At 41.5% G+C, this 26,760-nt stretch overlaps 1 protein-coding gene across 2 annotated transcripts in view; it reads right to left on the minus strand.

Moving 5' to 3' along the window:
* Positions 1 to 767: 767 nt before the first annotated feature.
* kdm4c (lysine (K)-specific demethylase 4C) overlaps positions 768 to 26,760 on the minus strand; it is a 31,299-nt gene continuing 5,306 nt past the window's right edge. The window contains exons 6-22 of one of the 2 annotated variants that reach the window (XM_061091879.1): positions 25,038 to 25,087; positions 24,366 to 24,469; positions 23,995 to 24,132; positions 23,573 to 23,766; positions 23,078 to 23,313; positions 20,790 to 22,885; positions 20,557 to 20,671; positions 18,750 to 18,946; positions 16,845 to 17,085; positions 15,148 to 15,224; positions 14,709 to 14,764; positions 14,462 to 14,570; positions 7,706 to 7,900; positions 5,936 to 6,106; positions 4,199 to 4,318; positions 2,804 to 2,881; positions 768 to 1,847 (exon numbers count right to left, since the gene is read on the minus strand). In XM_061091879.1, the coding sequence (XP_060947862.1) occupies positions 1,680 to 1,847; positions 2,804 to 2,881; positions 4,199 to 4,318; positions 5,936 to 6,106; positions 7,706 to 7,900; positions 14,462 to 14,570; positions 14,709 to 14,764; positions 15,148 to 15,224; positions 16,845 to 17,085; positions 18,750 to 18,946; positions 20,557 to 20,671; positions 20,790 to 22,885; positions 23,078 to 23,313; positions 23,573 to 23,766; positions 23,995 to 24,132; positions 24,366 to 24,469; positions 25,038 to 25,087 (4,345 nt within the window). In that variant the 3' untranslated portion in view covers positions 768 to 1,679. Of the gene's footprint in view, positions 1,848 to 2,788; positions 2,882 to 4,198; positions 4,319 to 5,935; positions 6,107 to 7,705; positions 7,901 to 14,461; positions 14,571 to 14,708; positions 14,765 to 15,147; positions 15,225 to 16,844; positions 17,086 to 18,749; positions 18,947 to 20,556; positions 20,672 to 20,789; positions 22,886 to 23,077; positions 23,314 to 23,572; positions 23,767 to 23,994; positions 24,133 to 24,365; positions 24,470 to 25,037; positions 25,088 to 26,760 lie in introns of both variants that reach the window. The other variant, XM_061091871.1, reaches the window with a different exon arrangement.

A 26,760-nucleotide genomic window follows, 5' to 3' on the forward strand; every position in this document is an offset into this window, starting at 1 on the left:
GCTTTTTCATTGCACATGAATTTCCTTCTTGTTTTTTTCCCTCTTTGGTTTCACAAAGAGCCACGAAGATCCAGGTTTCGGGCTGACACGTGGTTTCCAAGGGAGTACAAAGCTTTTCGATGCCTCCTACACGACACCTCGCTTCTGTTCTGCTTCGCTCCTCAGGATCTGCTCGGAGAAGAATCAGCTGGGAACACGCCGCTCCACATCGGGTAGCACGAGGCAGGCCGTGCTGGTCACTCAGTTCAGAGGAACACTCATTAAACCTACATCACCTCTTACTTTAAAGCATCTAGTTCTCTACCCTGTAAGTTAAACGTGGAGTTTTTTAATCTATTGACATTTAATTAAACCTTGCCTTGCCAAATAGTCAATGCGGTCATCTTTATACACTAGAACCCCTAAAAATATAAATGCATGTCCAACAGATAAATGTACGCTTAATAAAATTAGTTTTAATAGCGAAACAATATATGCAACGATATATTTATATTATATATCTTGTTTTGTTCATAAGTTCGGTCAAAGAAGAAATATACATGCAAATCAGTGTATATTTACATTTTTCAATCTCATTCTTTGGTCAATATCATCAAACGTCTTTGTTTATATATCTTTTTGTGTGTGTGTATATATATATATATATATATATATATATATATATATATATATATATATCTAACCCTAACCCACAATATTGAAATTTGGCAGATGCATGCGCTCAACATAGTTCCATTAGAACTTAGTGAAATTTACTTAAGAGACAATTTCATAAAAAAACAGATGTAATTTTTTATTTTTTTCCTTACAGCAGTTGGCAATAGTTTAACTATAGCAAGCCCAAAAATAAATACAAATTTAAATTATTCACAATGTGTTTCATTCAACAGAGCAACAGTAGCATTTCACATTAGTAGAGCACAAACTCCAACACACAGACATGGCTTCCTGTCTTTTACCTCAGCCTGTGATCGACATGGCGTCAATTTATCTTTTGTTATTTATACTGTAATAACTTATTTTCAATGTCAAATTACACATTCTGTATTTGCCTGTGTGAATTATAAAAACACACATGCAGAGAGGAAGCCATTGCTATGTGATTGGATTCGTCCCGGCAGAAGCAGTTTAGAGACAATGTTTAACATGCGGGGGGGGTGAAACATTAAGACATTAGGAAAATACTACAAGCAAAGTGCATAAATATTCAAAATCAATGCTGGAAATAACAGACCCCTAAAAAGCTACCTTAGGCAAGCCATTTAGAAAAATCTCACTTTTTGAATTTTTCATGTACAAAGAAAAAAGGTTTTGTTATTTAACAAAAAGGGTGATGTGACAATTGTTGAGTCACATTTATTTTCCCTGACATGATGTGAAAGCACTGAGAAACCGAGGCAACAAAGTGCTCCGTTAGCCCATTTCACAGGAGCCCAGCTGTCCAATCAGAAACCGTCTACAGTCTGTCAAACCCCCCCCTTTGCAACCACGTATGTATATTATACAATTTAACGTCCATCTAACCCAGATCGGCCGCTGCCAACCGCTGTGCCACCTCATCTATTCACAGAAGTCAAAAGATCCAAAAACACACAAGCATACTCGCATACACTCACAACCATCCTCGCATATACATCCACTGCTGATTCAGTGCATTCGCTTGATCCTCGTCTATGACTTCATTTTCCTTTGTGGCTGCGCTGCTCCCATGGGCTTTTGGAAGTCGTGCGAAGACCCGGCAGAGCCACAAAGTCTTTCTGGAAGCGTGAGTTGGGTGTCCGCTGTCGTTTCCTCTCCTCCTGTGTGGTGAAGAAAGCGTCTTGGAATCGCATACTTGAGGCCGTGGACTGTTGAGAGGGAGACAACAGAGAGCAACTATGAGTAAAGACGAAAACATTTCAAGTGGCAAAGACCATTTTTAACTTTCATGACTTTGAAGGCTGCACTTTTACGTTGGTAAACTAAAACAATCTCTGTCCACACAAGAATGTTGCATCTGTTTTAATCCCCGTCCATACTAACGCGCCTGAAAACGCCTATCACGTGACTACTTAAAGGTTCGGTGTGTAGAATTTAGTGACATCTAGTGGTGAAATTGAATGTTGCAGCTGAATAACTCATTGGTAGCCTTCAGTTGTCATAAAAATTCAAAAGGTGTTTAGTTTGTCCAGTCTGGGCTACTGTAAAAAAAACATGGCGGCATCGGTAGAGTGGACCTGCTCCTGATGTAGATATAAAGTATTTGAATATAAAGGGCCCATTTTAGGGTAAAGAAAACAACAATTTGTACAGTTTAGATGAAACTAGTGAAAACATTAGGATAATTGTATACACAATAGATCCCTTTCACCTAAATCTTACACACTGGACCTTTTAAGTACACATGTAAGCAGTGGTAGTGTTAGAAAACACAGAATTTACACAACAGGGTTAGCAGCACATCAGTAATTGATTATGCATGTTTAGTTCTACACCGGCTGCCGAGGACAAATGCTGGTTGTTTTCTTGCTGAAGGGGGTCATGTGATATGAGCCCAGCAAATCAGCGAAAGGCTTTGTCGAGTCCGAAAAGACCCAATCAGCAAGTGGTTATGTCATTGTTTACAAACATCTCCATTTCAGCCAATCGTGACTCAAATGTTTTAGTTTTTAAACTAAAGCAGAGTTTTACAAATTCCCTGATTAAATTGAAGTTGTGTAGCAGAGTTTACACGTTTTGACACAAATGTAATCGTATGGATGAAGCCTAACTGGAGTTTTGTGTGTTGCTCATCAAGTCTAATACTTACAAGTCTACGTTTCACCTTTTTAGGCAGGTCTTCGTCTACAGTGTAGACATCTTCTCTCTTTGCCAGCACCTGAGATCCGTCCTCAAACTCGACCTGAGACAGCAGGAAAATATATTCAGCACTTTACAAGCAGTTTAAATCAATGCTCTTCATTTTGACTTCCCCCATGCAGACTTCAAATTTAGAGGAATTTATGTCTAATTCTATAGTTTCAGGTAGATTCTCTTTTTCTTTTAGTAATAAGCTCAAGTGAGGGCAATGTGTTTCTGCACCGGGGTTTTCCCTCCCAGAAAAGCTTGTGATGGAGTTTGTTGGGGCTGCATGAAGCCTAGAACGAGACCTGCAGTCACTCCCATGGCCTGAGAAAAGTGCTGCAACGTTTCTCTGCTTGTTTTTCAGTTTAAAAGCAGAATTCATCTATTTTCACGTACAATTAATAATCTCCTAAGAGGATGCTAGAATGGAAAATAGGTCAAGGATACGACGGTGGTAAGTTTTCTTTTGTATTTAAGTCCAACCTGAATTTGAGCAGAGTTGGTGCATTAACATTGCAAATGTTTACACAGCATTTCCAATGTTTTGTTTTCATACTACCTTCATTATGAAAAGTAAGATAACTAGTTCCATAATAAAGTTAGTTAATGACATCTACTTTGATGAAACAAACATCAAACAGAAGCATTTTTGTGAACCTCTAATCTCACACCAACATTACCAGTTAGAGAAATGCAAAGTTTTGGGTGCCAGGTAGATCTGAAGGTAAAAATAAACTTCAAACCTCAACACACCGTGATAATTCAAAGTTCTCATTCAGCCTTTTTTCTCAAATCGGACCCATCTTAATCTCGGTTTGTGTGCGTCACAGATGCATTTGTGCATAACTAATGGTCGACGCCCAGCTCAACTGTATGAAGCTTTAAGTGGAAGCTGCACGACTCTTTGCTTAGTGAATATTTTAGTGAGTTTGAATAATGCAGATTGTCGCCACCTTCTCATCCTCCTCTCGCTCTCTGCATCTCTTTCTCTCCCCCCCGCCCATCTGCCTTCACACTCTCTGAATAGACTTCTGCCTCCTTTATTAGTCTTTTCATCCTCCCATCATCTTCCATCTCTTGTTTTGCCGCCGTGACTTCAGCACCTCCCTCAGTCTGTCTCAAGTGTCTTCTTTTCTCTCTCCCTTCACCGCTCTGCACACGGGCTTGTGGACCTTCAAAACGTCAGCCGAGTCACGACGATTCCGATGCCGAGGGAGTTCAGCCAGTTTTTTGCTTTGACCTACATCCGAGCTCGCAACTTTATTCAGCACTTACAGGGGGAAAAGATTTAATCTGCACAACTGTGTCGTGTCCATCATCTCAGCCTCTCACACATAACCCGCTGTCATGGCTGCCTAAGTGCGTGCCTGTGTACCTGGTACATGTAGGAGACGTTGGATCCCAGGTATTTGGCGCCATAGAAGAGCCCATCAGGCCACTTCACTTGAACAGCTTCTCCCACTTCAGGAGGCCCCAGGTTCACACAGTCTCTGCTCTGAAAACGCAGAAAAGAGGAGGATTGGTTGTGTAAAGTGGCTGAGTGTTTGTCAGAATGTCTGCAGGAAGAGAGGAGACCGAGAACATAATTCACGGTGGGTGGTTTGATGTTGAAAAGAGCTCTTTTCAGTGTTAGGATTACTGTTAAACTCGATTCAGACAGCCTGTCTATCCCGCTGGTAAACACGACAGGGAGCTTTGATAAGACCAGCCGACAAATTACTTCACAAACACAGAAAAACTCTGAACAATCCAAATGCTCAGTCTTTCTAAAATACTGTAAAAAATAACAGACAGATTTTCCAAGAAAAACCAAACGGTGGGCATTTAAAAATGTATCTTACACTTTGCTGTAAGAAAATCAATGATCAAGAAACGTCACAAATAGAAGCTATGTGTCATGTTACAGATGGAATATCAGAAGAGCAGTCTGTCGCCTGTCTAAAAATAAGGACTGTGGAGCATCTTGTTCAGTTCTACTTTAGTATAAGTTTCCCAAATAACTAATTACTTGGCTCATCGGCACCACATTATAACAAAAGACTGTTATAGAAACTAAGTCTATTACGAAGAAAGAACCACACAGACTTGGAGGAAATTGCCTCTTTTGTGGAGGAGGAGATGTTTGGTAGCAGTTGAGTGTTTATCTTTGGTTATATCAACTTATTGTTTCATAGTTTCACAATGAGATTGCTTCAAGATTTTGGATCGAGAAGGAGTCAAACTCCGGAAAGCCCAGGTTCACCTTGCCTATTATTTCCTTGAAAGGTTTTATATTTTCTTCTCATTTAACGACTTTATTCTTGTAATACTATGAATTTTCCCCGTAATATTATGACTTATTCTTGTTATATAGCGATTTCTTTCTCATAATTTTACAATTTTTTTTCTCGTAGCTTTATGATTAATTCACAAAACCTGAATTTATTTCTCTCTTCCACATGGCCCTAATCTGTCGTAGTACATTTCTTAACACACGTAAAACGTCTTTTTCAGTATTTAGTATATAAAATAGTCATAACCATTAAGCCGTGATAAAATAAATGATTTAGTCAGACTTCATAATTTGGAGTAGAATTCATTTAATTGTTTTATTTATGAGTTTTAAAGTAAGAAAAAGATGCTGAACATCTCAAGGAAATGGGGTAAATTACTGTGGAGAATCAGGACTGGATGTAAATTGGTGGAATTTCCTCAATAATACTCCGTAACACACACTCGAGTGTGCTGATGAGTTTGTCGCGGCTACTTATCTTTAACAGTGTCAAGCCCGCCAAGTGAGACTCGGTCATTACTGAATTCAACTCCTCAAGCAAAGTCATGTTAGGAATTATTTCCTGCTTCCATGACAACTCAGCAGTCCTCCCGTACTGTTTTAATTTGAATGGCCTTTTCAGAAATCCATGTTGTTTCTCTGTGCCAGCAGACAGATTTACAGAAATGAGGCTTTGCAGCTGCACAACTTAAACAATGTTAAAATAATGGTAATAACTAATCCCTCATGTATGACCCTTCGAGAATCCTAAGAAAATCTCTGAAAAAGAAATATTCTTATCTGATATGACCTCATGCAACTGGGAGGTGAACCCGTGTGTGTAATTAAACATATTCTCACCACTATATCCTCGGGGTAGGTATCGTTGGAGAAGGAGCCGTCGTCGAACATGACCTCGTAGAACATCTGGGAGGTGATCTGTGTGACCTTGGAGCTGTAGTAGCGCAGGTTCTTGTGTTTGGAGATCACCGTCTGACCCAGTGAGATGGATGACTGGCACGCTCGCTGCTTCTGTTACAGACAGAGCAGGGAGATGGAATTAGACTCATGTATGACAATTAAGAGTGACACGTCGAACTGAATTCCTCTGTGATGCTGCATCATCGTTATAAATTGCCTGACACCTAAAGCATATAAGCCAATCAGCCACATGTATAAGACATCATGCCACATTAACTGTTTACCTGCAGGCAACCAAAGCCTGCTCAGAACTGAGTGGGCAAACTAGAAAGAGAAATCTGTTCCGGCCGCAAAATCTTGTCCCTTGTCTCCAGATTATGCAGATTCACATCCAGAATATGTTTGTAGAGATCACAAGACCAACTGTTACAGCACATCCCATAGATACTTGATAGGATTGGGATCTGGGGAATGCCGCTGCGAAATCAACACCATGAACTTTTTGTTATGTTCCCGAAACCATTCCTGAACAAGTTTATCTTCATGACAGATGGCAATATCTGTTGAAAGAGGCCAACAACATCAGGGAAGACCGTTGCCAGGGAAAAACAGCCACGTTGAGGAAGGGGGCTGCGTGTCAAATGACCCAAGATTTCCACTGCCAAACAATGCCCAGAGCAGTGTTGCCTTCCTCCAAGAGTACATATTACTGCTATAGTAAACAATGCACACACACCAAGCCAAGGAAACAGGAATCATTCGACCAGGCCAGCTTGTTCTATTTGCTCCATGGACCAGTTCGGGGGGGGCTGGGGTCAGCATGGGCACTGCAGCCAGTCTGTGGCTGTGCATCCCAATATGGAGCAAGCTGTGATGTACTGTTTTCTGAGAGCTCTACATCATAGCCAGCTTTCAGGTTTTAAGTTATTTGAATGACAGTAGCTCTTCTGTGGGCATCTAACCACATGTGCCAGATGCCAAATGAGCTTTGGATCCCGATAATCCTGTTGCCTGCTCACCGGTTATCCTTCATTGGAGGACTTTTGATTGGTACTAAAAACTACATCAAGAGTAGTTGGAGTTACTCTGACCCTGTCATCAATACGGCACAATTTGGCCCTTGCTTCTAATACATTAACTTAAAGAACTGCTTGTTGACTTACCCAGGATAAGCCACAGGCTTTACTATTAAATACTACTTATACTACAACACATTAAAACCAAAAACCTGAAGAATGAAAAATGAGTGAACTGAGGCAAATAAAGCATTCTAAATTGTTATTTCAGCTTGTTCTCAAAGTAAAAGAAAAATAATGAATAAATCCATGGTATAATAGAAAATCTGTTCTCGCTAAGCTCCAACAATATTGGAATTTTAATTGACTATATCATGAATGCACTTGTACTCTGTACTTGGTGTTCAGCCACCTAACTATATAAATACATTTATATTTAATAATTAAGTTTAAATTTAGCACAGCTTGTTGCAACATACATGTACATGTTATGAGCAGGTATATTATTCAACATGGTATCAATAAAACAAGAAGAGGCAGAGGGTTAGTTTTCAATATTATCACCAGGGACCTTCTAATGAAAGACTTCTTTATAAATCTAGTAAAAGACTGATGACAAACCTACACATTGCCGTATGCATTCTTACTGAGCACAGATTTGTTAATAACAGCTGTAGAAAAACCTGGTACTTACAGCTGATGCGCTCCGAGACTGGTGTCTATGGCAGGTGATTGACACAACATACGGCCAATCATCAGGCTCCATGGTGACACCGGCGGCGTGAGCACAGGTTACGTGAAAGGAGGTTGGACATCGGCCACATGAGCACTGGATACAAGCACCTGCCTGTCGCTTCCCCGCACAGCGTTTACGACAATAGATGCATTTCTGTAAACAGAGACGAGAGCAAACCCTCAATACCAAGCGCTGATCATTAAGGTCTGAATTCACTGAGGTTATACCAGGGGCTGAGAGACAATCCTTAATACTATAATAATAATATAGACATTTGAGTAAGCGTATTTGTACGAAAACCTAGTTAAAGAAATGGCATTGCATAAAAAAAGATGGACATTTTAAGTATTCTGGTGATCTAAATTAAACGCTAAAAACTGTATTATATATCTTCGCAACCTGCAGCCACAGAGGGGTTTCATGGAGGAGCTCAGGGAAAGTGGGAGAGTGAAACAATCTGTCTGGAATGCGCCAAACAAACCAAAGCAGGATTAATCGGTTTCATTAAGACAATTTATAGCTGAAGTGATCAGATTACAGGCAAGTCAAGTCTGATTCAAGACCTGCTAGTCCACGAGTTGAGACAGCAAGTGCAGCTCATTCTAATTAGAGATAAAGAAAACAAATTGAGACTTCCCTGAGATTTGTGCATCACCAGAGAAACACATACTGAACATATCATATTTCAGTATGTATATGTATATTTCCTAAAACCATTGATGAGTGTTTTATCAGCTTTATTTAATTTGCACTGGTTCCACCTGAGGTAAGGTTAAACCTTAAAACTAGCCTGAGCAACACCAGGTCAGCCTGGAGGGAAAGGTTTCAATAGTAAGCAAGGGTGTTGCAGCAGGTTAGGTAAGGCAGGCAATTACCTGGGGGCCCCAAGCTGCGAGGCGCCCCCGAGCACGGCTGATTATGTTCGTCCTCAACAACACATTTTGTGAGAAACCCCACAAATTCTATGATTGACCATGTACAGAACATTGGAGTGACACCATGACCTGAAAACCCTCTAACAAGCCCCCATGCCACTTGCCTTCTGCCAAAAGCTCAGCAATTGTAGAGGTTTGGTTGAAAACGAGAACATCTAAATGTGTGTATGTTTGATGGTTTACTACTTATTATTATGTGTATGCACAGTTTGCAATTTGTTTATAAGATTGATTGAATTGTTTGAAGATTGGAATTATGTGGTTTGTGATCATCTTTCTTTTTGGTGTAGAGCCCACCAGTTCCCCTTTTGCCTGGAGCCCACAAAGTTCCTTGAAATGCTCAGTGTCAATAGGTAAGGTGGGGCTAACTTATCTAGATAAGCCTGGTTTGTTATTAAAAATAAAAAATAAAATAAAACACCTAGTGGACAAGACAGCGGGAAGACAAGCAGTCAGTGCAAGCCAGTATTTACATTTTTGATGATTTCGTTGCAAACATAGTTAAAATGCGGTCATGCAGTACGAAGATCCAGTTTCATTGGGAATTCTATACCCGTGGTAGTAAAATATGTAGAGATCATATCTGCAGATGTGAAGAATCATTACCTCCGTCGTGGAGGTTATACTGTATGTTTTCCCCCCTGTACGATAGTAAGATATTTTAAAAACAACCGAACAGATAACCACAAAGCTTGATGGCAGTTTGCTGTATGGGTCAGGGATGAACTCATTAGATGTCAGTGTGGCTCCAGGTTTATTTATTTCCCCCACTTTCTTTGACATTACAAGATACTTTGCGGCCGTATTTTTTGGGACATTTTCATTGTTTTCCAAATGAATAATTCATGGATCTTGGTGAGAAAGAAATCAGGCACATTTAGGAAACTGATATTCATGAGTGTGTGAAATTTGGTGCAGCTTGATTGAATTTAAGGAGACTGTCTGGCCTTGGGGGAGGCATGGTGCCGTTCTACTTTTAAGATTGGATGTCACTTGAGTTTTTCCTTGCTGCTTACATAAAGGATGGAGGGTTTGAGAAAGTAAAGCTTTGTTTAACAAATATCAACACTCATCAAGTCAGTTCAAGGCCCCCTGTGACATCAAACAAACAGTCAGGGGGAATATCTATTACACTGAAGGATACTTGAGATTTTTCAATAGTGTAGCCTTAGGAGCAGCGGACAAAAAAGGAATTTAAAAATCTGTATTTCCACTTGAGAGACCTTGGGTATGGGTTCAAGAGCAATGGCAGCAAATTAAAGACAAAGGACCGCAAAGTGAATCACTGCTGGGTTTGGGCATGAGCCTCGAACATTATTTAAAACCATAATGTGCTCCAACTAATCAAAACTGTGAAATCTGCTCGACACACTGTTGTTGGATACGGTGATGTAAACACAGCATAGATACGAGAGGATAAAACAAGGATGGAGCCAGAGCCCCGTTGAATAGTCAAACAGAAAGTCGTAATTGTGCAGCTACAATACGAGAAGACCCCCCAAATACGACCAATCAGATGACATCATCTGAGGTTTCCACAACAAACCAGGGCTGCTATGTGTATGTTGTGGTTATTTAAACTCTGTGTAAGGTCTGTGGGCAGTACACAACTGCAGATTCCACACAAACACATCCTATGCACGTACACACACAGCTAAACCTTTAAGGCCATTTTGGTTTTCTGCACCAAACAGCCCATCAAGTCCATTTCCACTACTGCGGCATCTCCCCTCTCCCACAAATCCTTCACTCTGACTAAAGGGGGAAAAAATGACGACATCCTTCTGTTATAAAGTTCCTCTTTCACCCCCTCAGCATGCCTCCCGCCTCACTCCATTTCCTAATAAAACACCCATCTATGCTCTCTTCTCCACTTCCCTTCCCTGTCCCGTCCTGTCTTCTTCTCTCTTGTGAAGCAGCTTCTCGTCTAATTCACCATCCAAATCATCTAATTCCTGGGAATCCATACTGAAAACATCCATACATGTTGAGGGATAATTAGTCTATCTATATGTAGGAAAAGGTCCCTGGAGGATTTGGCAGAGCAGTCAGTGAAATCAAGTCGGAATTATCTAGTTTTAAATATGAAATCTAGTCTTTGGAAGGGATTGAGAGCACGTATACTGAATTATTATTATATTATCTGCAAAGAAGAACTGGGTGTTTATGTGGGAATATAGGAATATTAAAAATGACTTCATGATGTTTCAGTTCCCACTACATATATATTTCTAAATACATACATTCAAGGAAGAGTAGCACAGTGTTTGATAAGTGGATAAGTGGGTGATGCTGTGAAGTATAAAACTTGTGTGTCCTTATCAGGTGAGGTAAGCCACTGAAACTTAATTCAATGTATTCCTTTCTTTGGAGAAAATCAATAGCTGAACTAATTAATTAACCTATAGCCATCATTAATTCAATTAAACCCAGAGAGCAGGGCCGGCTTCGACTTTACAATTATCAGCTTAGTCTTCTTAATTCAGATATCAGCGGATGATCAGGAGCTTTTTGTACTGAGAGTAGAGAGAAATCTTCTTTTCTTCTTGCACGGCAATCTGGCAGACAATTTCAAATCTGAGATGAAAATCCTTCAACTATATCCCTTTTTTTTCCTTATTATTGAAGATTCTGCTGCTCTATTTCTGAACTGAGGGACTTTCACTCTGAGCTTTTCTTGGGGACTAACCTGGCCTACATTTCTTAAAGCCTTTTCCCATACCTACTCCATTATGGACAGCACAGCACCGTTGAACTGGCTTGACTGTCTCGTCCACCTATCAAGGCCAGTATGACGAGATTCTGACTGGCATGCTGCACTATCTGTGTGTGGGTGTGTGTGTATGGGGAAGAGATATGAGTGTGTTTGTTTGTATTCAACTACATTTATTGTTGGAAAAACAATATGCACCAGAAAATAAAAGTTGAATTGTGTAGGTACGTCAACAGTATTTTACATGGTCCGAGTTTGTGTGCGAGTGAGGCCAACTCACCACCACCGCCTCCAAGTCTCTACCTTCTCTTGGGTGTATTTGGGTGCCTGTGTTGAGCCATGCGTTAAGAACATTCCCACAGTAAATAATGAATGTGTACGTGCGCGCGCCTGTGTGCATGTGTGTTGAGCGATAGTAAATTATGAATGTAACGGGCTGCTGCAGGAGCAATGGGTCCAAAGTGAGCTTGGAAACACGTGGTTCACACAGCGGACACACAAATGATGAGGTGGACAAGGAGAGAATTTACAACATCTAAAAATGTCTTCATTTAATGTGAATAACCATGAAGATAAAAATCGGTCTCATCATAACTCATGACCTCCGCCAAGGAGGTCGTTTGTTGGTGGTTTGATTGTAAAGAGAAAGAACTAATGGACGGATGGCCACGGAAATTGTTGAGTATGAGTCAGGGAAGAAACCATAAAGTCACTTTCTTCAAGGTGTTTTTTGGCCTTTTTTCCTGTTTCTCTGGGAATAATTCATGGATCACCATGGGGAAAAATCTGACATTTTCCTGTGTCTGATATCTATGAGCATGTGAAATTTGCTGCAGTTTAATTGAAATTAAGGAATGTTGGGCCTTGGCAAAGGAATACACTCTCTACTCAGTGCCATTGGAGTTTTCTAAAGCAGTATATTTGAAGGGGTTTATCTATTTGAACATTCTGTGCCGTTTCATGTTTAACCTTAAATTGGGCATCAAAAGGGGTTGTTTATAAAAAACAAGAAACCCATCTGTTTTATCATCAACTGAAGCAAAGTCCATTCAAAAAGCAGTTCTGTCAGCACCTCAGTGAAATACTGGCAGTAGACACTTGAGACTCTGGGTCATTTTGTGGGGAGAATAAACAGATTGCTGTCATGGATGCATCCTCAGTTCAGATAAAACCTTCGAAGGGATGAAATTGATAATACTTATGCATAATTTTCGAAATAAATCTACTTTCGTTGCTGCATTGCTTCAAAGTTATGTCAAGAAAAACTGGCACTGTAATGAACTTAACGGCTTATGGATGGAAGTACCCGAAAAGTCTTCATTAAAAAGCAATTTAGAATGAAATGACAGTTTTTATGAGCACCCCACCCTTTCCAGTATGGATTACAATTTTCGTCTTTGTTCGGATTTTTGGCCCCTGGATACAGAAACGGTCTTTGTGGTTTGTGCTTTCATTATCTAAATTAGCTTCATTTCAAGTGTAGGTGTCCGATTCAGTAACTATAACAGCAGTATCCCCAGAGCTGCAAGGATTTGTATGTGAAGTATTGATCAACAATAAAAAAAAACAGCAGCTCGTGGTTATCATGGGTATGGTATATGGCCCGAGGAAACACCCAATTAAAGTCGGGAGCATACATTTGCAGATCCAAGATTTGTTTTACTTTCTTTAACATGGCAAGTTAGAGCGTTAGCTTAGGCGCAGGTATCTGCTCTCTGAGAACGGTAAACTTTATACTTTGGGGTTTTGGACAATGGGTCAAAAACTATGTCACCTTAGGACTCTAACATATAGAAAATGTCAGGTATTATAATCTGACATATTATAAGCAAATCTACTAATCAGGAAATTAACTGACTGATTAGTTCATAATGGAAATAATTGTTAGTTGCAGCCTTAGTTCTAAGGTTTAAATCGTAAGCAGCTTGAGAGTAGAGAGAGAGACTCGCTATGCTCAAGCTGCTTTGAGACATGCACTGAAGTTCAGAACTTGGCCTGAAATTATGGAGGGGCTGTGATTATTATTATTATATTTCTGAGTTAGTAGCTCTGGACAATATCCAAACTTTTTCATGCCCTCCCAAAAAAGAATTCAAAGCCAGTGGGAATGTTGATGACGTTTCTAACATTTGAAACTGAGGGGGAGAATAACACAACTATCTCAGCATGAAGAAAAAAAGCCAAATATGAAGAAGATGTCGAAGATGATGTGGAAAACATGGAAAGAAATGAGATTCGACAGCTTTGGGTGATAAGAACCGATGCTGGTCTCGACAAAAATGTTCCACCAATTATCATGTTGTTATCTCCAAGAAAATCTCCTGCTACCTTCTTCATATGTGAAAATAAAAGCCTGCACCTTATCCACAGTTCATGTGTGGAAAATAATTGAAAGGGTGTTCAAGAATGGTACCTTAACCACTGACTTTATATGAATATTATCTTCACAATCAACTACAGCATTTATGTTTTTAAAATGTCTTCATGGAGTTGTTAATTATAGTTTTTAATATTAAAAAGATAGAATATTTCATTTTTAAGGAGTCGTATATCATGTCATGAATCAATTAAATCTACACTAAAGAGGTTCAAGCTCCCCTTGAAAAGTAACACCCAGTGGGGAAACAATCAAATAAGCTGGGAATGGAGTGTAGGATTTATCTCTGCTATCCATCGTTCTTGTGTGAGGATGTACCTCTCCAACACCTTGCTTTCTGCTGAGCTATCACTGTGCCTGCAGCACAAAGCTAACTATAGAGGCAAACATGTCAGGTCTGCTGAGACACACTCCAGCTCTCTCATTAAGCAAACACACGGGCGCACACACGCACACACATAATACATGAACACGTACAGACAAACAGCCATACACACACAAGCTCACACAAGCTTCAACCCCCTCTCCTGCCCACCAGTGGTTAATTATCTAGCTTTGATTGCGGGCATGTTCGTCTCACATTGTTAATTAGAACTGTGAACACTTCATTAATTAGACTGAGCCAGTCCTCAAGGACCTGGGGAATTCCAGTGCTGCATCTCTATGTGTGTGTCTATGTGTCTCCTCACCAGTTTATATCGCTGCATAGGGATCCTACTGGTGTCAATGGGACTTCTCCTGGCTTCATCGCTGAACCTCGCCTCTGGCAGCGCTAGAGCACACATCACATGGGCCCATCTGCACACACACACGCGCATAAAAACAAACAAATTAATACATTAGAATGATTAAGACCCACAGACAGTTCATTTGTCTGCGCTCTGGAGATCGCAGATGAGTATGCAGAGCTAATCACGGAACAAAAGCTGGTCTCACTTGTCAATTTGGGTTTTCTTCAGAGCTCCACCTCTGAGGTTACAAAGACAGCACTCCTGAGGAAGCAAACAGAATCAAGTGAGCAATATCAGTAACATCCTTACACATGCTTCAGCGAACAACTGCATAGGATACGCGTGCAACAGAGAAGTGACGATACCACAAAGTAACAGCAGATATCGCCGGATACATCTGCTTTGTGAGAAAATGAGTGAGACCAAAAAATGTGGTCTTCAGTTGGATAAATATTAGCAGCAGTAACATCTCTTGACATAAGATACAGACCAGTTTGGAGTCAATGAGGTTTAACCAGTAATTGTTTTTTAAATAGCCTTGCATTAATATGTAATACGCTTATAATTACACTACTTCTAGGAAGCAATTGTAGCATTAGGAAGGCAGGAAAAGGGTCATCATATAGGGGTAAAATGGTTCTTACTGCTGCCAAGCTTCCTTCTGTGCAACGATCACACGACCAATGCTCGCTGATGACATCTGCGGCGACACCATAGCAGCCTAGAAATGGAGGAAATGAATACGTGAACATTAAGGGAAAGGATACAAATAAATGTTAAAGTGGCAATTTTCATTATAATGCAAAAATGCTTGACTTAAACATAATGTTAAGTCTATATCAGTTATAAATTACAATAAAACAACAACCACATTGTTTCCAGAGATTCTTGGTAAGAACAGGGATATTGTTCCATGCTAAAATGCACAGTATTGCAGACTAAGTGGAAACACTGATCTTTATGTTGATGTGGTTAAGGAAGAAATACAGACAAGAGAAGAGCTGGTGTACATCTTTGCGTCTTTGTTTACAAATGCTTGTGAGTTCCTCTTCATATCAAAGCACAAGCAGCAAAGACAACCTTGCAATGGCATGATCATTTAGTTTCAGACACTCTTATTGTGCAAGCTGCACAATACGATATGGCTGACGAACACTGCTGAGCATAAAGTAGAATGAAAAACATCCAGCCATTTTGTGTAAATACTGCACTTTTGGTTCTTTTTTTTGTCTGGGTCCTTGTCGTGGTATAAGTGGTTTATAAAGAAAACAAGTTGTGGTAGAGTCTCAAAGAAAAACATTTTAAACGTGAAACTCAGACAAATATGATTATTTTTTTAAGCCGGCAGCTGGTTAAAATCCCCTGGAGACAGTCGTTTTCGTCAGAAACAACTTTGTATATGAGAGTATGTCTCTTTTCTTTTCCTCAACAATCCATCAAAACAACCAAACATAAAATCCCAGCTCACCTCTCTTTTCTTTCCCCGAGCTCAGATAACAGAACTTAGGGAAAGTTCTATCAACTCGTACTTATTGCTGAGTCTCAATTCTCAAAACCAAACTTGTGGCTTTTTCCATCAGTGTTGAATGATTCACTTCGTCTCCTTCTCCCACCACCCCGAACTGTACCTCCACACAGTCACACAAAGCAACTCAGCACATGTGTAGTACACACAGGGTACAACAGTTAAACTCTCATGCAGTCCATACTTAACACCTATAGAAGACCCCATTTCAGGGGACACCACCACGAGGGGGTTTCAAAACTAGTCTTGCTTAGGGAGAACCATAGATTCAAGAAAATGTCTTTAAAACTTTTTGAAAAACTTAGAATACTGGCTGAAGGCTTAATATACTGGCAAGTTGTGTGCAAATATGAGAAAAAAAAACCTTTTGTTGAAGTGTGTGAATGAAGGATTGTGATAATGTACAACGTTCAGCATCTGTGCGCGCTGTGGAACATAAAACCTCCAGGGTTGTTAAGTGTGTGTGTGTGTGTGAGGCCTTGTTGCACTGGCTTGGGGCTTTTGGACAGGAAGTATGTGTGGTAGAAACAGGATTCACCCTCATTCGGCTGACGAGGGAAATCAAATACTCCCAACCACAGAGAGGAGGGGGGAGAGAAAGGGAAACAGAGAGGGAAGTGGAACATTGAGATGGAGTGAGTCAGTGGACTTAAACCCTCTGACCCTCTTGTAATGACATTAGAGAGAAAAACATGTAGAAACTAAATAATATGAGCGTGTGAGGTGGCTGGTATATACAGATTGACCAACTACACATTTCACGTTCTCAAACATTCACATGTACACACAAACTTCTCCTCCCCTGTGGACACATACTTGCGTGTACTTGAAGGCAACAGCCCTGGCAGTAGAGCAGAGGGGAGGTGCCGTCCTCCTGCAGCAGTGGGTTGGTGGGAGTTGGGGGACAGTTCTGCTCCCGGAAGGAGAAGCAGATCTCAGGGACGAGGGGCTTGGTCCTCCTCAGACCTCTGCAGGGATGCGTGTGGCCCTCCATTGGAGAGGAAGATGTGGACGTTTCCGTAGCAGCGGCGGGACTTTTATCCTCTTTGTCTTCAGGCTGTGGAAGAAAAAGAAGTGATGTCATAAACTTTGTAAGACCTTGTTAGTATTACACAGGGAGTCGGGGTAATCAAATATTTCCTCACTCTTCATACAACATTGCTCACCTGGACATTACATTAGCCAGTGGAAAATTGGTTGGAGAGAAACCCTGTAACCTTCATCACGACAGGTCTATTATTTCTAACTTCAGCATTATTTAGAGGTGCTTTCATAATAAGAAAAGATATCAATTTATTAGTCCCACAACTGTCCCGTCTGCGGCGTTACAGCCGCAGACGGGACAGAAAGACAAGGAAACAGTAAGTGCACAGTATAAACATGTGGACACATAAAAATAGAAGGGAACAAGTACATGCAGCCCACTGCACTTATAACTGGTTCAGTGATACACAGAGGACCATCTGTAACATCACATTATAGATCCTTTACTTCTTCCTTCATAATTGAATGTATGACATAAGTGACTAGTGCAGTGACTGTTCTTAACCTGCCTGTTTGGACTGAGCTGTTCGTTTGGCCTGTGATGATGCTGGTTGCAGTTTTCTTTTGTAAAACCTTTAAAGTGACCTGCAGTCATTGAGAAATGGCAAATAAAAACTTGCGGTGGGTGGGACTCAGTCCACGGAGCCCTGAAGCCACCACTGCTGCATAAACAGTTTCTCAACTTTTCATTCAAAGTTCGGTGAAGCTCGACTAAGTATGCAGAACCCTGAAATCACACCAAATTTGACACTGCACTTCCTCGGGCCTTAACAATACACATCCCAAGTGTCAGGCCGATGAGATGAACGGTTCTCAAGATGTGTGAGGCAAATACAGAAAGACAGATATCTAAAATGTGTAGATATTCTATTAGTGTTTCTGTTTCACTTGTCACACTGTGCGGAACTGATGAAACCCTGCAGGAGTAAAGGCAATTCTATGTACGAAAACGCAAGAGTTAAACCTCTAAATGCAAAAGTAACTCTCTGAAGAGGGAATTAAAAGGCCGTACCAGTTCATTGTAAAGCATTATGTATTTGAGGCAGGAACTATTACTTGTGGTGGGGGAGGGTTGAAAAAAAGAAATCACCGATATATGCACCAGACAGGATTAGAGTCACTGACCAGTGCAGGTTAAATTGAAATCATCCTATCTCCCCTAGAGAAAAAAATACAGGTGCAAAGGTGACTGCAGGGATGAAAGATGAATTATCTGCTCCTATTGTTTTCTCCATTGTCAGTTCTGAGACAAATACAGTTGAAGTTAAAGGTATGCTTATGCTTGACTGTGTATTTGTATGAAGGCCATCTTACAGTACAACTGCCCTAAAAAAGGAACTGTACTGCATGTTAAGCCGATTTTCCAATGGTAAAAACCCACTAACATCTGGATTTGGTCTGCAATGGGAACGGTTACAATCGGAATTCACGCCACGGCCCAATAAATCTGCAGTAGACATGGATTTTTATCACCCGCAATGAAAACGTGACACCCACACAAAAGGCGCTAATGTCAAACATCAGAGGAAAAATAGGCAAACTCCTCTGCTGACATCAGGTGTATCCGTGTTTAGTAAACAAAAAAGTATACCTTCTAAGTTTTGTGTAAAAGAGGTATTAGAAACAAACATCCAGCAAATTACACTATCCATGTATTTGTGTTGAAGTCCCCTTTACCTGATAATATGGCATGAAGAGTGTGCACACAGCGCAGTGAGGCTGCATGGTGGCTGCATGGGCGTTGTACTCCCTCTCTGCCGTGAAGCAGCTCTTCCTGTTCTGCCACAGGTAGATGAGGGGCTTTGCCCACGCTTCCATTTCCTGCTCCTCCTCCTCCTCCTCCTCATCCTCTGCCAGGCTCGATTCAGGGGGCTCTACGTGGAGAAAAACTAAAGCCTCACAACCTTGTAATCACTTATCTGTGCGACCCACACGATGAGTCATGCAACACCAAGTGCAAATCTCCTATGCCTGGTAGTTTGCTAATTAAGCCTATTATGAATCTGAAAGAACCGTGTTACCTGAATGTCAAAACCACAGCATGCATCATTCTCTAAGTCAGACCTAATTCATCCAGCGGGGTGACAATTTCCTCTAGTGAGCTGAAAAAATTTCAATGAATAGGAGCCTGTCTGTTTATCAAACTGCACAAAATGATTAAGAGCTCTTATCGTAAAATAGCCACATAGCCGTGGTCATTTCATGGTCATTTCTTCCTCAGGGATAAACAAGTAAAATGGTTGTTGAATTATTCATCCTTTTTCACAACCATAGAGATGAGAAATATGACTGTGTGTGTATGTGCTTTATTTGTTGTTAATGGAGCCCCCTCCTCTCCATCCTGTTAAAACCATGAAAACAAATAGAGTATCTATCACCAGGTCATTATACTGTGGTAGGCCTGAGAGTTATATCTGTTTGGTTTATGTGCACATTGACGTCAGAAGAATCATTTGGGGGGAGACATAAAATGTGAAAAATGAGAAGGGGAAGTGGGGACCGCACAGTGGAATGACTCGATGGCTATAAAAGCTATACGGTAGGAGAACACAAATGTTACCTGACATTACTTCATATTAAAAACTTTTGTTTGTATCTTGTATACTTTGAAGCTCGCAAGACTACTCTTTCAACAAAGATTTGGTTTATGATAACATTCAAAACAGGGTTTTGGTCTACACTAACAACTGATCTACAAAAACGATGTGTGACAGTATTATGGTTCACTGCAATGCAACCAACAGAAGACAAAAGACAGGATTTCTGGAAATTGTGGCACCACTCTGCAGCACCAACTACAAATGGAAATGTTACCGATCAGTTCATACTTTGTGTAAGAATGATTCTTCTCATGCGTCTGAACGGATCTCACTCAACTGCTCTATATGCAAATAAACATGTAGGCTTCATCATGTCAGATTGCAAAGATCAGGGCTTTGTTGTGACTTGTTAACCAGCCCAACTACAACAGATGTCTGGTCAGTGTGTATGTGCGTGTTTGACTGAGAGAGAGAGAGAGAGAGACCGATAGAACGAGTGGGGCATGGAGGAGCTCAGCAAATCAACGCGCCACACACAGCTCTCCAATATAATCTAAATTGTTCCTTTTGAAATAGAATGAAATAAACCCTGCATGGCTGCCAATGTGTGGATCGCTGGAAGAAAATAAATCAAAGTATGCAAAGCATTGAGAAAAGTAATAATGTATTCAATTAATTAAAACAACTGTAGTGAGTCAGCTGACTAGACGGCCCTTGAATGTATTTGGGAACATTCAAGGGCTTTCTGAATGTGGTCTGAGTGATCGGATCTTTAATGAGTGTGCAATGCATCCTGGGTGCGTTCACACCTGTAGTCAGACATGTGCACTTATGAGACAGATGTTAATACAAGGTTTGAACAGGGCCAGTGAAATTAGCATTACTCTTGACTTGTAGCAGCTGTATTTGTCAATGTGTGTGTGTGTGTGTGTGTATGTGCCCACCGTCATCACTGGTGCCCTGCTGTTGTTTGACAGCAGTGGGTACAGCCCTTGCGGTCGGTTTCCTGAGTGGGTGGCGCCAGCTCTTAGTGGTCCTCTTCACTGACAGAGCAGGGTACTAGCATGGAAAGCAATAAGGGGGAAATAATCGGTGGCTGCATTTGTATATGTAAGCATGAGAAAGAAAAAAAAAATACTATAATTGCAAATGAAAAAGACAATAAGGAAACACTCACAGAACAAACCTCCCCAGGTTCCAGGCCTGATTCATCACACTCATAATTAATTGTATCATTCTCCTCCTCTTCTTCTTCTTCTTCTTCCTCCTCCTCCTCCTCCTCATCAGATGAGTCACTACTGCTCTCTTCTTTGAAACCATTTTGCTGCTCCGCCTCTTCGCCATCAGATCCCCCTTCTTCCATATCAGACACCACATCCGGTTCTCCCCCTCCCATCTCCAGAGGTAGAACAGCAGCATCTGAATGGAGGCTCCCCTCTTCCCCCCTTTGTCTCCCCAGCTCCCTGCACAGGGAGAGAGCTTCGGCCCCATCCACTTCCCCCATGTGGAGGTCATACTCTCCACAAAGCCCAAGCGGCTCTACCGCACTCACTGAAACTAGAGAGGTGGGCTCGAGCTGGGCCCAGGTGAGAGGCCCGCCTTCTTCTTCCTGGCTTTCCGACTCTTGGTCAGGGTCCTCCAGGTCTGTGACTTCTTTGCACTGAGGTTCAGTCCACATGGTGTAAGTTAGCGGGTCGTGGGTGAAGTCAGAGGGGAGCTCTGAATGCAGACTCTGGATGAGTACTGCAGGACTCGGGGAACTGAAGTTTTTCCAGATGCTGCTGGAGAACGGTTTGGGCTCCATGTATGGGTTATGTGAAGAACAATGTGAAGACGAGTATGTCGTGAGGTGGTTTAGTTGTAATTCCGAGTGGCTGTCCCTTTGAGAGCATAACGGAAGGGAAGGTGCTGGGGGATTATTGTTTGATGTACCAGTCAAAAGAGAGCCAGCAGTGCTCAGACATAACGTGCTGTCTCTCTGAGCCGGATCTTTGGAGAAATCTTTACTTGTTAACTCTGACAAGTTAGATTTCTGCTCTGTTTGAGGCACATCACTCTGTACTAGCCTGTCTGGAGCAGCATCAATCTGCTCTGGAGTAAGATTTTCCAGCTTTGTGTGATCCTTCTCTGCAGTAATGTCTGGCATTTTTAGCATTTCGTGGGCACCACCAGATGTTATTTTGTGCACAGCATTGGCAGTTAAATGAGCCGAGTTTCCCTCTGAACGCGATGCTGCTGCCACTTCGCAATTATACTGAGAATCTAAATGCCAGTTGTTGGCATGTTCTACGGTAGCAGAATCTTTTGATGTCATTAATTCAGTTTCTTTCTTTCCCTGTTTGGCTCCACGCGAGGACAAAGCGCCAGTTGGCGTCTCCCGCTGTAGCACAGGTGCAGCCTGGTAACTGCACAGAGTCGATTTTGGGGCTCGAGTCAGCACTCCTTCAGCCGGGGTGAGTGAGGGCATCTCCTGGGTCAGCACAGGTGGCGCAGGGCAGATTCCAGTCTTATCTGCCTGCTCATGGCTGAGTTTTGGCATTACTGCTGCATTCTTCAGTAGCATAGGAGGGAAAAGAATTTCCTCAGTGTTCTTTTTTTCTAAATTGCAAATGTGTTCAGCAGGATAGACGCGGCTACATGATGTGTAGCCATCCCCCTCTGCTGGCTCAGCTTTGAGATCATAAAGTGCGTCTGTTCTGGAGTGTGTATTGATATGTTTTGGATCAACAACTTTGTCTATTTTCTCTGCTTTAGCAGTGTTGTTGGTGTGATTCTCAGTACCCGTGTCCATGCTGCTGTCAGTGTTTGGTGTTGGGTTTAAAGTGTCTTCACTACAGGAGGAACTCGCTGTCTGAGCTCCACAGTCAGGGGGACAAGGGTTCATTTCAGTCTTAGGAGAAGTTCCTGTAGTGTGGGAGGATGAGCTGAATGGGTGGGCCTCCAGGGGAGGGACTCTGACAGAGCTGTCCTGAGAAGTTGAGAGGTCTTGTGGTTCAGCAGAGTAACACCGTGGCTCATTCATTCTGGGATGGATCTGTGTAGCCTCAGACCATTGTCTGAGTCCTTCAGGAGTCCTGCTTGGGACCCCTGACCCTGAGAGGTGTTGAGGGTCAATATGATTGACCGTCTCTACCTTTAAGTCACTCTTTACTGGTGAAGCAGGGGGGGGAAACGGACTGCAGTGAGAGTTATGGGATGGCTCCTTGTTGGAAATTCCAAAAATATTACTCTCTACACGATTTACCTTGACCACACACATCTGTCTGCAGGGATCTGTTGAGGACAAAGGGAGTGGACCAAATTTGAAATCCACCATCAAGAGAAACATTGAAAATATTTTTGATAAATCTCATTTGAGAACTTTCAGAAATAATGAATAAGAAAACAGGACAGGTACTTGATCATGCACACACACACTCCGTATCATTGTGTGCACTCCGCTAGTTCCATCAGTCAGTCTCTTACCAGGAAGCTGAGCAGAGATCTGATTCTGGTTGTGCTTCGACTCAGCTTCTTTTTTCTTCCCTTTCTCTTCTTCCGTGCAGTTTGTTCCTGCTACAGATTTGCGCACTTTGGACGCAGGCGGCCCACCCAGGCCTTTCCTTTTGCTGCTGCTGCAGCAGCTGAGAGTCGAGCTGTCATCCAGGCCAACGGGCTGCTCTGTGGTTCTGAGGCGCTTGGAGCGCATACGAGAGTGGATGCTATTGTAAGAAGGGAGAGGAATGAAAGACAATTGAAACAGTAAATCTTGGTTAACAGCCAAATTAAAGTAAGAGTGGAATATTTTTAAGCTGCCAAACATGTCTAGTCATAAACATGAGGTCAATGCACCAACAGCATCGGTCCCCTCGTTATGAGTTCATAATCACCTTCAAATGTTACATAAAATGTATAATCTTTTTAAAATGATTAAAACTGCAATATCACAATCTGCACAATTAGCGAGTAAAATACCAGTACCCTTTATTAGCAGGTTTGTTCTTACGGCGCCTCTGTAACCAGCTCTGCAGCTCTGGTGTTGTACCCGGAGTGGGATGCGTGTGATCAAGCGGTGCAGAGTCTTTGCCCACCATCCAGTTGGCATACCTGTCGGGCTGAAAGCGCTTCACAAAGGGTTCCATGGATATCTTGACCATATCCTTGCTACATGTGCACTAGAGGAGGGAAAGAGGAGGACAAATATTATATCTGCTTTAGACAAAACACAAAGAGGCCCTAAACACATCTGTGTCCACTCCTGAGCCATAAATAAAATATATTTTGCTATAAAATGTACACCTTAAGCTGAAATTATCTGTATTGAAATCTGACATCAATGACATGCAGCACACAATTGTAAGAAAAGAAAAAATCTTATTAGAATCATAGAAATTGGACACTACCTGTGTAGCAACCTTTCCGTAGTCTATCCAGCGCAGAGAGGCAAAGTTAGTGGACTCTGCACAGTTGAATCCATGATTGAATCCAGCATGGTAGCCATAAGGGAAGGTGATCATGAACTCTCCAGCTTCCTGAGTTATCTAACAGTTTGTGTTCGGGAAGGAGGAGGGAAAGAGACGCAAGACAGGATGAGTGACAATGTACAGAACCTCATTAAAAAATAATTACAAATGAAGTACAATAATCAAAGTAAGCAGCAGTGCATTTTTTGCATCAATCAAAACAAGCACTGCTAATTTTAGCGACAGGACGAGCCATTTTCATTATGTCATGAAATAAAAAGGAGTGTAAACGGTAAGAAGAGGAGCAGTACCTTATCAAAGGGAATGCCATACTTCTTCAGTATGGAAGGGGAGATTAGAGTCATCTTGTGACGAAGAAATGCCTCACATCCCTTGAAGCTGTTAGGAAAGAAACCTGACAGAGAAATGCAAAAAGACACCATTAAAAATTATGTATTTAGATTGCTGGTTTTGCTTGACAAGACAAAAAAACCCTTACCATTCAATTAACAATGATACTGAGAGAAATTCTGCCAATTTTAAACTTAATGTTACCAGTAAAATGATAGTATTTTAGCTGATAAATAATCTAGAGAAAGGTTTTTGTTAACTGGATGTTTGTCTGTAACAACCAGGCAGATCTATTGTAATACTTCTCCAGTGTAGTAATCTGCATTAAAATCCTTTTTTTTTAATTTAATCTAATTTATTCAGTATGGATTTTCCATAAGTATTTGTAGAGTTTACACCTCTAGCATCGTTTTTTGCATGTTTGCAGTCGCACCTCATTAGTATGCTGCATCCTCAGCTTCGCCGTTACCTCCCGTGCCCTCTCACTGCTGATTTAATTTATGGGCTGTACCTTGTTGCTCGATGCAGGCCTGCTACTGTATGCTGCAATGCTTATTTAATAATTATGTAATGCCTCCCCCTAATCTCCATTTATGTGGAGGACTGAAACAGAATATAAATGATCCTTTTACCTGTAGCCAGACGCTCCAGTCTCTTTCCGTGCTCCGGGGGGATGGCATACCTGTTAGAGGAAACAGAGAGACCACACAGGATTATTTGTTTTCCATTGTGTAGGTGAAATTCCATTCATAATGGACATTTATTGTCCATTATGTCTACAGCGTAGCACAAGGAGCAGACAAGATTCCAAGAAGAAGCTTTACAATTTCAATACTGCCATCAAGTGGTGGATGAATGAATAATTGCAAGAAGACTGACAAACACATTACAATGTAGAGACAGATTGTTTCTTAAAACTCATGCAAACATTCAAATATCCTGCTTCATCTGCTTGCTTTTCGATTTTCTAATCAAATGCTGAATTTTTTTTAATTCCCATATCTGTGCCTCTATATTATGTATTAACATTCCTTAAATATCCTGAAGTTTTGTAAGTAATAGTCTACTTTACCCTCTGATGAGGATAAAATAGCCAGTGCACAGCAACTGCTCTTGAGGTATGAGACTCACAATTTCTCCACTGATGCAATCTGAATTTAAACTACTCCCAAAGTTTCCAGCGAGAAACCCAGAGAGCGTGACCGGATTCCCCCAAGGTTCGACTAGGCATTCTATTTGACTAGCACCATCCGCCCTCAGGTCTGTGGCATTTCTATCATCATTTCAACTGTCAGCTTAACAGAGCAGCGAGAGACAGGGTGAGAGGAGGAGGCAACCGCAGGTAGAGGTGACATGGGAAGTTTGAGAGGAGAGGGGGATTGTGGGGATGGGAGAGAGGTGCATTTTTAAGCTGCTCCCCTCCAGGGACGAAATGTCAAAATACCAGGAAGATGAAAGAGTGTACATCGGTGTGTAGGTGTGCGCGCGAGATGATAAAGGTGAGCATGTGTGGGGGTACTTGGCACACTAGGCTGCTCTGAGTGTGTGTGTATGTGTGTGTGTCACTGTCTGGCTGTGACACTGATCCCTGTGGGGATGCAGGGCTCACTGCTCAAAACTCCCTCCAGGGCAAGAGAGAGGAAGAAATGGCCCAAACCAAGCTGACAAAGAAATAGACAGGAAACTATTTTGATCAACCTGCATTCTTCACCTCTTGTTCCACGTTATCATCATATCATGAACCTCCCAATGAACCAGCTCCTCTCCTATTAAACAACATAAGCTCTTCAACGAACACCAACCAGACCTATGCAATGCCCTGGCCTGGCCTGCAGCATATATTCTGGTGAATAAGGCATTTTCTATGAAATTTCAGAAAAACTTTGAAAAGGTTTTGTCATTTTCAGACCAAACAGGAGTTTGCCTTTCATACATAAAGAATACAGGGGGAGACTATTTGAGTCAGACTCGTTCACAACAGGAAAATGTGTGGAACATACAGATGAGTGGTAGTGGCTGAGTAGAGTAGCAGGAGGCAGGACATGACGTGTAAGTTCCACTGCAGAAATCACACTGGCTTATTGCAGATTGGCCCTTATCATGAAAGCTCTAAAATGTTGTTATCTATCCAAGTTGACATCTTTAGTCAGCTTGTTCTACATGTATGGCTCCTCTTCTTTATCCTGAGATATTGGTATTCTTTCAGTTTCACCTCCATCCCTTGTTCGAAACCTCATTCATACGGCCACTCTGAATTCTCCGGACATTCTCCAGCTGTTTTATAACGTGGGCTCACTCAAAAGCTGGCAGGAAAAGTTTCAGAAAAATACTCAGACTACATAACTCGGACATTTC

The sequence above is a fragment of the Limanda limanda genome, chromosome 2, assembly GCF_963576545.1.
Source record: "Limanda limanda chromosome 2, fLimLim1.1, whole genome shotgun sequence".
NCBI classification, from domain to species: Eukaryota; Metazoa; Chordata; class Actinopteri; order Pleuronectiformes; family Pleuronectidae; genus Limanda; species Limanda limanda.